The sequence below is a fragment of the Achroia grisella genome, unplaced genomic scaffold (genome assembly GCF_030625045.1).
Source record: "Achroia grisella isolate CSIRO2021 unplaced genomic scaffold, CSIRO_AGI_Agris_v1 utg546, whole genome shotgun sequence".
In the NCBI taxonomy this organism is placed as follows: domain Eukaryota; kingdom Metazoa; phylum Arthropoda; class Insecta; order Lepidoptera; family Pyralidae; genus Achroia; species Achroia grisella.
Window position 1 is genome coordinate 5,063,497 of NW_026712931.1, and position 14,637 is coordinate 5,078,133.

At 32.7% G+C, this 14,637-nt stretch overlaps 1 protein-coding gene across 3 annotated transcripts in view; it reads left to right on the forward strand.

Annotated features, from left to right (window-relative positions):
* Positions 1–14,637, forward strand: part of LOC131848024 (protein phosphatase 1 regulatory subunit 16A-like) — a 34,319-nt gene that overhangs the window by 12,039 nt on the left and 7,643 nt on the right. For all 3 annotated transcript variants that reach the window (XM_059197770.1, XM_059197771.1, XM_059197772.1), the window contains exons 3-8: positions 4,280–4,431; positions 6,544–6,992; positions 7,541–7,666; positions 8,498–8,573; positions 9,674–9,803; positions 10,439–10,556. In XM_059197770.1, the coding sequence (XP_059053753.1) occupies positions 4,280–4,431; positions 6,544–6,992; positions 7,541–7,666; positions 8,498–8,573; positions 9,674–9,803; positions 10,439–10,556 (1,051 nt within the window). The remainder of the gene's footprint in view (positions 1–4,279; positions 4,432–6,543; positions 6,993–7,540; positions 7,667–8,497; positions 8,574–9,673; positions 9,804–10,438; positions 10,557–14,637) is intronic.

Consider the following 14,637-nt stretch of genomic DNA (forward strand, 5'->3'; position numbering starts at 1 on the left):
AAACATTTATAACTGCACAAAATATTTACAAGTGAATGTACTTATATCAAAATATCACTGTACGGCATACACCTGCAGTAGAATGTAATTCTACATATAAATATTATTTCAATGTTATTATAAGGAATTTATAAAGACTTGTCAAGTAGAAGAGGTTGACACAGCTTGCCAAAGGCATTGAAGCGACAATAAACAATTTACCTCCTTTTATGTCGGGGAATAGGTATATCGATAAACTCAACGGCATCCTCGCCTAAGAACATTGAACCATTTCCTAGCTAGCTCCAGTGGATACATACACTTATTTATATATCGACCTTTATTGGCCATATCAGATAGTATTGATTATTACATTGACTTTTTAACACTAAGGTATAAATGTACCTGGGCACTTTTGTTACGTACTTAGTACGTTTGTCTTTATTCCCTCCAAGTGGTTTGTTTTGGAGATTATTAGTATAGTTAAGGTTATATATATATGGAGATTTAATTGCTAGTATTAACACGTTGAATCTGTATAGATCCTACGCCATGATGAGCTAAGTGATCTGATTTCGTCCTAATTTATTAATCTTCACCGATGTAATTAATGGGTACTTCAAATAACTATGACGACAAAATGCAGTTTGGTTATTGTTTCAAAAATTTACCTATGCATCTGTCACCTTTTATTACCGTAAATTTGACGTGAAGATAGATTGCAAGAGGACGGACGCAGGCTATCATTTATTTAAAAAAAAACAGACGGTGCAAAAGTAACTCTGTCTGTCTGTCTGTCTGTCTGTCTCGCTTTCACGCAAAAATAACTGAACCGATTTAAATGAAATTTGGTACACAGATAGTCTAGACCCTGAGAATGGACATAGGCTACTTTTTAATGCGAAAAAAGGGTTGTAAGGGGTTGAAATTGGGGATGAAAGATTGTATGGAAGAATCGTCATTTTTGAAGCTAGAAGCTTGAAACTTATTTTTGAGGCTGCTAATTAAATATAAATAAATATGATATACAAAGTTTTTAAAAAAATTTCCCCTAAAGGGGTTTAAATAAATTAGGGGATAATTTTTTTATGTAAATTCGTTATTATTGAAGCTAGAAGATAGAAACTTATTTTCGAGGCTGTTGATTAAATATAAATAAATATGGCATACTAAGTTTGTAAAAATCTTACAATTAAAAAACATAGGGGTAGGGTTAGGGGTCAAAATGGGGAGGGGGGGGGATTAAATAAAATAGGGGATGAAAGTTTTTATGTAAATTTGTAATTTTTGAAGCTAGAAACTGATTTTTGAGGCTGTTGATTAAATATAAATAAATAGGTCATAAAATTTTATAAAAATGTTACCCTTAAGAGGGTAAAATAAAATAGGGGATGAATATTTTTATGTAAATTCATTTTTGAAGCTAGAAGCTTGAAACTTAATTTTGAGGCTGTTGATTAAATATAAATTAATATGACATTCAAAGTTTGTAAAACATTACTCTTGAGGGGGTCAAATAAATTAGGGGATGAAAGATATTAGGTAAATTCGTAATTTTTGAAGCCAGATCTATGAAACTTTTTCCATTGGCTTTTTTGGGTTAGTTTATAAAATATCATCATCATTGCCTTGCCTTTATCCCATTATTTGGGGTCGGCGCAGTATGGCACTCTCTTCCACTGCTCTCTATCGGTCGTCATATCTGAACATACTCTTCTTTTATTCATATCATTTTCATTCATATCTTTCACACAATCCATCCATCTTTTCTTAGGGCGTCCCCTCCCTTTACATCCATCCACATTCATATTTTTTGATTAGGGTTAGTTTATAAAATACCCCACTAATTTTATAACTGTGAAAGTAACTTTATCTGTCTGTCTGTCAGTCTCACTTATACGCTAAAACTACTGAACCGATTTAAATGAAATTTGCTACACAGTTAGTCTAGACCCTGAGAAAGGACATAGGCTACTTTTGAATGCGATAGAAGGGTTATAAGGGGTTGAAAGAGTTATGTATGGAAGTGTCGTCAGTTTTGAAGATGAATCGATGAAACTTCTTCATTTGGCTTTTATTGGATTAGGTCATTAAATATTTTTTCATTATTTGGTCAAGGTCACTATTTTACGCGGACGAAGTCGCGGGTACAGCTAGTCATCTATATATAGAGAATGAAACAAACAGACTGACAGATATATTATCGCATTTATAATATTACTATGGATAAATCGGAACACGATTAAGTAAGTAATAATGTCAAACTGGTTTCCATATGTGTCCGTGTGTGCAATTGTTTCCGTGGTCGTTATTACTAGGCTCCAGCCCACTGACCTACTGTTAAGCTTAATGCTAAATACCAACGGGCGACCTCCATCCAATCTCCGCCGCCTAGCGTGGTGTACCCGCCTGTCCTGTCATAAACTGGTTAATTATTTTGGGAATGTACTGTAACCAAATTGCCTGGCTGATTAGGCAACGGCAAATTGATTAATGGCGTCAGAAATTCCTGTTTTTTTCTCTACGAGAGAATCTTTGTATAAATGATTCTTGTTTGGGACGTTCCATGACATCTTATCTTATTTTTTATCTCATTGGTTGTGGTAATTTTATTGCGATTTATCTACTTTTTATTTAATAAAGAAAAGAGAAAATTTTACATTTAAATGTATATTTGGCTTTGAAATACAATTTTACTGACACATTGTTTGAATTTTGGGATTTATGGTTCTGTTTTTATACGTTAACACCAGAGATACAGTTTTCAAACAATCTGCTTACTACCAATGAGTATTATTTTGGTATATATAGTTCTGTTTTTCTATGTTAAGATTAGAGATACAGTTTTAACTAACTACCTGTTACCAATGAGCATTATGAAACAAACTGCCTGATATCAAGTGAAACCCTGTTTTCACTTTTTACGATTGCATGTCAGTTAGCTGTTAAGAGAATAACCCCATTGCTAAAGTGATCCATAAAAGTCATGTCGCACATATGATTGAATTATTGATTGAAATATTTTGAGGAGACATTACTGAGAACGTTGTATGGTAACAATATTATGGATAGTCTATTAATCTGATTATGTATATTATATTATATTGATGTCCCCTAAGAATATATTGACTATTTTGTATAAAGGAGACTTTAGGAATAATTCGTTGTCTGGGTGGAAATGGAAGGCTACCCTTCCATCTTTTTTATATCACATATTAGCAATGACGGAAGAAACATTAATAAAATATACTTGACCTGCATAAGTTAACAAAATAACCTACAAGAATAAGGATTCTTTAATTCTTGAATTTTAAATGTGTTTGGCACAAATTCATCATCATTTTAATTATTTTTCCAGTCGATATAGTTTGTTTCTATGTCGCTGTCATACTAATTTTATACCCAGTAAAGGCGTTATATGTCAATCAATCAATAACCTGGTTTAGAATGATTAAAATTTGCGTTATTTTTTATCTATTTATTAGTATGTCCTTACGCGTTAAGAGTATATACTTACTTAATATTGTTTAGATTGGCAATAGAGTACGTACGTAGCAATTATTTGCAGGGCGCAACGTCAATTGTATATCAATTGTGTCAATATATATGTCTCATGGAATGGGTTGTGGGTCAAGTAACTGGCGTCAATGGACTGTGCACCACTTACGTACATTGTACGTTATACCTATATTTGCTACAAGGACATTAGTAACCTATAGATTTATACTTTTAGTAATTTGCACTAATTATATATGGTACTTTGGCCGAAGTAGACTTTATGCAAAGTCGCCTGCTTGTTTCTTACTTATGTTCTTCCTTCTTTGTTAGATGGCTTTTTGTTAAAGGGTGATAAGCCGTTAAATTGCTGGATTCAGAGTCATGTCATCTTAGTTCTTTAGGCAACGCATGAGTTACGTAAAGCGCCATCCGTAGTACTGTACATGTATATAGGCTGCGGTACCGGTTGTTGGAAAACATCTTAGTTAATTCCTGATGAATTCGTCACGATGGACTGACTCACCTGACTTTATTTCCCAGTATGCTCAAGGTGTAGGCACAGGCTCCAGCGTATGGCACAGGCGGGTGCAACATTTCATGGACCATTAATAAAACTCTGATGGTCTTCTATGTTTATGCGAACTATATAAGACAAAACATCTTTCAGTTTTTGTAGCCCATAATAGATTGCTTTGTCAGTTTATATATATGTATACTTTTTTCCGGACTAGCTTCACCGGACGATACGTGCAAATGTACAAGTACTATAAACCATCCCTAAAAAATATATTTTCAATTGCAGACGTCGTATTAATCAACTGAAGATATGGCAGCAACGGGAGAAGGAGTGGGCGCGCTCGAGGCCCAAACGGGAGAAGAGCACGAAACGTAACATATACTTCAATGACAGCGTTATGTTGCTAGAAGCCGCTGCGAGGAATGATATCGATGAAGGTATGATTATACTACTTTTTTGAAAACAGAACTAAAGAATATATTTTTATGGACGATAATGGAATAGCGCACCCACCAGTAAAACCACATATTCGTTGCCATTCCTGTCGACTAACATGTCATGCCTCTTATTCTGTAATTTCAACAAACCTTGATATGTATGTTTCTTATCCATAGACGCCCTAAAATCCTAAAAATTATGTGTTGGTTGTGTTTCTTGACTTTAGCTTTTCAACATTAGCAGTGTTCGTTATTCTATGATGTTGCTATTAGTAAACTTTCGGTAGATAAATTAGTATCTCAAAAATATGCGGAGACTTCACAAGTTTCACTTGCACTAGTATTATTATTCACTCTTACCTCGAATGTTTCTAATTTAATAAAACCCAATTAGAGTATATTACGTTAATTGTATATCTAACGTGTATTATAGCTCTATTGATATGTTAATGATGTTTTGTCTCTTGCGGGCATGGAAAGGTGAAATGTAACGGGTATTTTTTAATGCATAATAATGGTGTGGTTCAATCGCTGGCGTTAAGGTATACGCTGATGGAGACCAGTGGAGGATGATAACGGATGATCATGATGTCTATCATGACGAATCAATTAATTACGATGGTTTCTAGAACCATCTGAATTTCATGACCTAAGGACAATCTGACGTTTCCATTATTAATAGTCTCTGTCACTCATTAATTGTGGGTCGAATCCTATATCGGGGTGTTGCCCCCGCCGTGTAAACTAAAAAAAAACAATCGAGCATAATATCTTTTTAAAATTACTGAATTAAGTCCTAGTTTTAGACTAGCTTAGTGTTGGCGGAATTTAGGTTTGGTTAGGCTGAACTTTTTAAAAAAGTACAGAAGACAAATCCTTCTAGTTGGTAGTATGTATGTTAGCACGAGTAATGTATTTCTCACGTATACAATACATGATATGCATTAGTTCTAATATGGTCAATTGAAGAAACCCGTGTCGTTACAATGGCAATAATTAACCGTCATGGCTGTATATTAATAATTACCTACCATATACGCATATATGTATGTCCTACATACGCGTACATTATACAAGGAGTATTAAAAAATAGAGAGGAATTAGAAGATGTCAGAATGGTTTTAGAATGAGATAGAAGACCATAATAGATGAGAGAGTGGACCATACATAATCTTGAATATTTCATATGTACATGTTATTTATTTTTCTTATTCCAGTAGATACAGTATAGTTAGGTAGTAATATAAATAAGTATATACAAAACCTGTTAATAATATACATATATACACATTATTAATATTTATACATCCAAATAGAATGTAAATGAATATATGTACATTTGTTATTTAGCATGTCTAAATATATACAATCATACTTTTCTATATTTAGCATTTTTAGATAATATACTTACAGCATCAGTCTAAGATACAAATAATTTTAGAGCACATATTACAAAATATCGATAAATATAGATATCACGTCAAACAGAGTCGTCACATCGGTCATATTATATAAGGTAAAATATATTTCAGAAATTATAGAATCATGATGAATTCATACTTTCATAATAACAGTAGTAATACGAAAGTATCTCACTAATTGATTGTTATATTTTCATCAGTAAGCAGCTAAATGAATATTAATGAAATTTGATATGGAGACGAATTGATATCATGAGGCCGGACACTGGATAACTTATATCTCAAAATATAATCTGACATGTTGTGAAATAGGGAATGAAAATTGCTATGGAGAATTAGTCAATTCTCTAGTAGTAAATTGAAGTTAAATTGTTGATAGAAGAATAGAGTGCAACGAAAATGAGGGTATATTTGGGGTTGGAGCCACCCTGGAGTAAAATAGTTGAATTCGTGTGAATAAGAGATTTTAGTGAATCAGAGTATTCGTTACCCTATCTTCATCCCATCAGACCGACTACGCGTAAATGTAAATCTCTGATTACAGTAAAAACAATCTTAAAGTTGGCATTTTTGTTATTTTCAAATAGATGTTTAGGAAACGATGTACATTGCGTTAATTTATTATTCAGATTTGTAAAGAAGTAGTATATTTTTCTTATATTATTGTATATATAAAAAAATATAATTACAGTGCGACGGCTACTTGCGCGAGGTGTTACGCCGGACGCAACGAACGAAGATGGCCTCACAGCGCTTCACCAATGCTGCATCGACAACAACGAAGCGATGATGCGGCTCCTACTCGACAACGGTGCTAATGTCAACGCCGAAGATAGCGAAAAATGGACGCCCCTCCACGCGGCAGCTACCTGCGGAAACCTGAACCTTGTCCGGATACTAATACAAAGAGGGGCCAATTTATTAGCGGTCAACGGAGATGGAAATATGCCATACGACATATGTGAAGAAGAAAGGACGTTAGATGCGATCGAGAGCGAAATGGCAGCTAGGGGAGTAACACAGAGGTTAATAGACGAGACACGAGCGGCGACCGAAATGAAGATGTTGATGGATGTGGCAGAGCTAGTGAAGGAAGGAATGGATTTGGACGAGCCGAGGGATAATCAGGGAGCTACTTTAGTAAGTGTATTTTAGTATTTGTTTTTACAGTAAATGTATGTTATTTAAGTAGGTAATGGTATTCAATCTATTGGTTTTCCTGCGGATTTACCTGGATCATATATCGTTTGTCATTTCCATGGAAAACATACAAAATCTTAGCCATACATGTCTTCTTTACATAAAAGAATTTGTAGAATTTGTTTTGTAGTTAGTAGTGGAAACTATTCTCTACATACAATAACTTTAAAATGTAGTATGCAGAACCGCTTCACTAGCCAGGTGTAATATTAATAACGCTGATATAATACAAGTTACTGTTCTTTTAAGCATTGTATTTTGGTCGAATTACGGACCAGATACTTTAATAAAATTTCAGCGTTAAAAATGTTAAATATAGAATTATAGTTCTTCACTACATAAGAATGAACACACTCATATCTATGGGCAAATCGAGAATAGATTAATATTGTTTGTATTTAATACTATTTGTCTATAGAGTTACTAATTGTAAAATTAATTACGGTCGTAATTATTTTTTTTTAACACAATTATAATGTTGTTTACAGTTGCACATAGCGTCAGCGAATGGGTACATGAAGGTGGTAGAGTTCCTGTTGGAGCACCGCGCCTCTACCGACGTCGTCGACCACGACATGTGGCAGCCAGTGCACGCCGCCGCATGCTGGGGACATGTATGTCATTAATAATAATCTCAGAACAATTCGTACAGCGTCATCTAGACTCAAGTTAATCTAACTAAAGCTTATGGGCACTAGATAACTGATCCAAATACTTAGTTTTTTTTCGTACATACATATTATACATAAAAAATATGGAGAACGATACAAACAATCATCCTCAGGAATACAAATGTTTGTGCCGTGCGAGGAATCGAACCCGCATCGGAAGTAAGGCGTTGTGCTAAACTGCTGGACCACCTAGGCCGTCCAATTGTCATCGACTTTTGTTATCCACTTTAATACTAATTTTAATCGTCGAACTAGTTTTGTATCTTTTTAAAGTAATTGGAATGGTAAAACCTACCTGATGGTAAATAATCGTTGCATATATACATCAATAGCATCATGGACATCACGTCGTAATGTCCGTAATTTTTTGAATAACTTTATGAGTACCTGTAATACTGAATTCCGTAACTAATCTAGTCTAATCATAAGACTACAAATGTTCCTCCATTAATAATGTAACACACACACTGTTATCGACAACTCAACACCAACTTTGTTCTTAATTTGCTTGATATGACTTCGTTCAATAATAATCTTCATAAAATCTTTTTAATTTCTTATTTCTTCTTTCCATCTAATTTTTTCCATCCTTCTCCAACATATTTCAAAAACTTTATGTTTGTCCCTGTCTTTTTAAATTTATGTCTATGTCTCACAGGCGTACAAAGATACACTCCAGGATATAGGTTTTAATAGCTGGAAATGTAAAAAGTAGAAAATGTTTGTAATAATTGTATCGTGATTTTATATTAAATATATATTTTTTTGTTACAGTTAGAAGTATTAGAATTATTAGTACAATATAATGCCGATCTCAACGTAAGAAATAAGCACGATGAAACGCCAGCAGGTAAGAATTGTCATACTCTCTTTCTGCTTTTAATGTGCTCTTTTTTATTTTACAAATTCCGTAAAACTTTGTTTATGTGACTGGAAAGGCCAAGCGACACTATTGATTTTAAGTGACAGTCTTTGTGTATATACATGAACAAGATAATGTGTAGTGTAAATAACAATTTCGCTAACATCTCGAAATGAATAATATACGTTAATAAAACTTGAGAATATTATTTCATTCAAAAACATACAGGATTTTATAAAGTAAAGGCTATATAGATTTAACATTAATTCATAGTTATGTTAGTCTATATGATATAGTTATGTTATATATATATGATTTGTAGAAATATAAAAAAAATAAAATTAAAATTAGGTAACTAGCAGATTGTTTATCAATAAAAATCGCAAGTAATAATAAAACGCTATGTATTTTTATTTTAAATGATGTCTAAAATATTATAAATAAATAATCAAAATTTGTATTTAAGCTTTAATATAGTTTTGTCCTTTTACAATTTTGCTCCATCACCTTCTTGAACACTTCGATAAATATCCGTTCTCGGAATACTTGTTTCTATTTAATTATTATTATTTATTTCTAATTTACAACAAAAATAAATATATTCGTTGGAAAGGGTATATATACTAAAGATATGGAAATAACCATGGCAAATACAACTATTGTTCTACAACTTTCCCTGAAACCATATAAATTTATCGAGAAAAATGGGTTCAAAGTTTATTTATAAGAAAAGATAATAAGACACAGCCCTAACATCAGATGTCATTAGCTCTATCATAATTGGAAAATATGTAAGGTCATAGTTTTTATGAATGAAAATCGGGGTCCTGCTTATTTTTGATTACATACTATTATAATTTATAAATGATATATTACTTATTAGACTAATCAAGAACGTCAGCTGTTTTTGATTGAATATCAAAGAATAGAATATATAGGCTATAAATTTCAGGCGGGTGAAACTGCAGTAATATTATATTTATTAAAAAAATTGCTTCTTCAATCAATTAGTTATTGGTAAAATGTTACAGTGCCGGGGCTCTCTATACCCTTTACGACTAACCCTGTATACAATCGTTTTGATGCAGATATATGCGAGGAGGGTGAGATGCGCGGGCGCATTTTACGGCTGGCGGTGGAACAAGAGGAGAGACGGCGGCGGCCATCCGACCGCGCAGCCGCCGCCAGGCGCTCCTCGTCCACCGCCAGCACCAGCAGGTATTATCTCTGTTATAATATAAGAAATACGTTGTTTCGAATAAGAAAAACTATTTTACTTTTTAGCTACGTTAAACAAAAACGAGCCGTGTATTCTGTAATATATCTCGTTTACATTCACTATGTTCTTGATTCAAACATGAAGTTTTTGCTTTTTACCAGCATTTGGCTAAAACTATTCGATTCGTATACCGTAAATTTGTAAAGAATGTTTTTAGTTTAATTTTAGTATATATATTTAAAATTCTTATTCAACTAATGTTAACTTATTTTTACCTTGGCGACGAATTAATAAGTAATTGCCTCATTACTATTTTATTTTTTAAATATATTTCATTTATTAATAATACTATCTGTTTATAATGATTATCTGACTACTAGTTTTTGTTGCTTATAAGAAACAAAATCGAATAGAAAAACTCTTTTCTCTATTTGAATGTCTATAAAAATACGAACAGAAGTTATGGACTATCTTTTAAAATTGAATTAACTACTCTTCTTGGTTGAAGTATTTACCGTAATAAAATATCGTATATATATTTGTATCAAGAAATACATGGACATAAAATTATCCTCAATTATCCACGCGACCAGTACGCAAATGTATGATTAAAATTTTCAATTTTTATGTGCAGGGTACGTTCAGTACGAAGAACATCGTTGCGAGAGAAACAGTTGGCGGCAAAAGCGGATGCCAGAGGCGAAGCAAGACTTCGGGAGACTTTCGACTCTGCGGTGGACGATGAATTGCAGGTCAGTAACAACTTAGGATTAGGTCCACAGACCATTTGCTATGTATTTCTGTTTTTAATAGCTATAGATATAATATTTTAAATTTGATTTGTTTTGTCTTGATTTTATATTATTGATTTGATAATTCATTATGTAAAGAGCAATTCAACGAAATACGATATGAAATAAGATTTAAATACAAGCCAAACGTGTCATATTGGCCAGTGTATTTTTTAAGGAGATCATAAGTTTCTTAAAGGTCGTAACGCGCACTTGACACCCCTGGTGTTTCAAATGTTTCAGGAGTACGTCGAATCCAATCATAATGACGATAATTTATTTATTGCTTATGTTACATTTATAGGCTGGTATATAATAAGTAATATAATATCAATATTGTTGTAGTAGACCATTTTATGTATGAATGTTCTTAAAGTCAAATACTAAATACAAGGAATGTTAGATATGGTTAAAATATAATCAATGAATTATTGACTCAGTGCATAATATAGCGCTAGTACACCAGGTTACGACGTATTTGTCATCTAATATTATTAACTTTGTAATGTAGACTGAAACAGCAAGGATTATATACAAGCATATTTATATATCGTATTTTTTATTCTATAAATTGTTCGAAGTTGTTGTTTACTTTCTGTGCATCATTTGTTGATCTAGCTAACTAAACCTGGTTCTAATGCTGAACCGTCCACATAAGGAGCTTTTTCCTCGTTACGCTTGTATTATTCTTTTAGTTCAAACTTAACTCATTTTATGTTAAACTCTGTTTAAAATACTTAATATGCATAACTGTGTATTTATTTACTCTAAATGCTGCATTGTAGCATTTAGAGTAAATAAATACATAGTTAAAACGGGCTTACTTAGTCTACTTTTGAGGTTTTTGAAGAAAAATATTGAATTAGTATATCAGGCAATTTATCGATACGAGTTTTAACGCTAGTGGTGGCCGTTCGGGAATCAGCCTCCATTTTAGTTACGTTAAATTTTTCGCAAAAGAATACCCGTTTCTATAATTTATTTAAAAAAGAAATATGTATGTACAGTACATATAAATATTTCAAAGTATGTGACTACCTTCTTCTTTTGTATTTTTACCTAACCGATGGCGACAACTAGTCGACAAGATCATGTAGAGTCGCGATCCTCAGCAGTGAGGGAACGATCAAGAAGAGAGTCGATCCCATCGTCACTTGATTCTAATAGACTAATAGTCTCCTGACATAAAGCACCTGCTACCAATTTCGATGACGTCATTGCACCAGAATTGATTATTTGATTCCTGAAGTGTAGACTAAATGCCTATCAGTATAGGCTAATGACGACCGAACAGTATCGTGTTTCAGCTCTCATCAATATTATCCGATGCTGATGTGCGTAGTGATATTAGTCGATGTAAATTCAAAATTAATTTAGTAGTTTAAAATAAATATTGTAAATATAAACTAGAATTAAAAGAGCCTAGTTGCTAGGAGGGACGAGATTTGTTCGTAATACGGGAATGTGTTTCCATTGGAATATATAAAATCTCTAATTTAGTCTGCCAGTTTCTCCGTTTACTTCTAAACCACACAACGGATTTTGATAAGGTTATCACTAGAATTTTCGAAAATTCTTATATTTATTTATATTTTCATTTATGTACTTATATAAAAATCAGATTTAATTGGAAGTAACTTTAAATAAACAATTCAAATGCAAAAAGTTTCTCACTTAAATATCTTCGGGAACAATATATTTTTTTAAGAGAGAGTGAGAGATTTGTCAGTTGTCTGCACTGTTGTGTACGTAAAGGCCTGAAAAATTTCTAAACAGAAAAAAGGAAAAGTATAATAGCGACACGCTCACGCATCATGCATTCGTATAAACGGACGTTGTGTAATGCTTTCCATTAATCCGAATGTATTTACTTAACAAATTACAATAATTGTTCTTTTACGCCTACTTATACGCAAATTTATGAGTATGCTTAATACAATAATTAAAACTTTCTGTTAATTTTAAGTTTTCCTTAATTATTTTTTCTCACAGTGCGAAATTCAGTTGAAATTCAATGCGAAACTAATACATCTATTAAAAACAAAATAGTTTTTATTTGACGACCTCGGTGGTCTAGCATTTTAGCATCGCACACCGCCTTATATCCAACGATCGCAGGTTCAATTCCTCGTTTGGTACAAATATTTGTATTCATGAGTATGATTGTTTGTATCGGTCTGTGTCTATTATCTATGTATTTACAAAAAAATGTATCCATGTATTTATATCAGTTGCCTAGTACCCATAACACAAGCTCTTCTTAACCTGGGAGTAGTAGCGCTGTGTAAATTGTGTAATATTATTATTATTAAGAATTAAAGTTATTGGTTTCGTCCAGTAAAACTGTAACACCCATTTGCTGCCAACAGCGTTGGAATAGATTGAAAATAACTTTTATTTATAAAATAGTAGATAGCGTATTTAATTTTTTTTAATTAAACTAAACTAAATAACTAATAACTAACAAAATTATTTGTTTTCCCTCCTTTATGATTGTATTTTCAGTTCTATATTGAATAAGTTCTAATGAATATTGAATATCTGTTAATCTATATTGAATATAGTTTTCTCTGAAAATTTCAAACTAATTACTCCAGCTGTTTTTGCGTAAAATTTTAATATACAAACTTACAATCGGAATTAGTTTTTACCTAGTCACGATTGAACGCTTTTATTATATGTAAAAATGATTTATTCTATAAGAAAACTATGAAAATAAAGGAATTAATTAACAACCGTTATTGTTTTGTAATTTCACTAAAAGCCGTACATTTTAATTAAGGTGATTAGCCGCACGAAAGCTAAACAATTACGATAAATTCCCCTTAATGAACTACGGCGGTGTTATGTTAATGAATTCGTTATATTAACTATATCACTATCACTCACGGATGGATTTTTAGGTTATCTACCTTTCAAAATCTGCAAATTGCGTAATTTTCACATGTAACAATTTTCACAAGAAAAAATTCTATAAAATATACAGCTTGTTATTTTCTAAGTACTTATTGAGTTAATATTAACAATGAAGTTTATAAGTATTAATTAGCTTGCCTCTTAATGCTTCCTGCCTATATTTCTATATAATATCCTGACGGTGAGATTCGCTGAGAATGCTATTAACACTTGTCACGCGAAAGTTTGTGAGTATGAATGGATGTTTGTACTCTTTCACGCAAAAACTACTGAACGGATTATGATGAAACTTTACAATATACATCACAATAACATATAGGCTATGAATTTCACACTGTTGAAACCGCGGGCACAGCTAGTATTATATAAAATAATAATTCATTGGCAAGTATGTTTGTTTGTTATCTTTGTGTTCGTAATGTAGCATTGGCAACTATAATACCAATAAGCCAGGATAATTCACTACGCCTCATGTTACTAAACAACTGATGTACTTAGAATCGTGTTTATATAAATATATACATAGCATACATAGAATATATCCAGACCAATGCAATCATACTCGTGAATGTAATTTTCCTGTCATGCTAAAATAGAACCCGCACTAGCAGAAGTAGGGCGGTGTGCCAAACAGATCATTGAGGCCACTATTGAGTCTTATGCGTCATGTGCATCAATAAAATCTATTCTTAAATAAAACAACACTGTATTTCTGATTTTAACTTTTTTCATGGTTGTTTACAATTGTATACGAGATATTTACCGTGATAATATGATGAAAGGTCCCGATAATACAGTAGTGTAATAATTGTTAATAGCACAGTCGCTTGCGCTATTTACCGAGTCTGCCTCTTAATTGGCCTCCAATTAGTCTCATAGGCCTACTTGGCTATGCTTTACGTTCGTATAAACAGGCGGAATGTGGCGCAGAACATCAAGAATCAAATCTAGACGTTTCTTCAACGATGTAATGAGTGGTTATTGTAAGAACGGCTTGTTTATGGGACCGCTCGGTCACTGCGCCGGATGAATTTCTAGGTCCTCATGCAATATGCGATGTTGCATGTTAACTACGGTACAGTCTACGAGTATGTATGTAAACATAGGTATATAAAATATTTCTCTT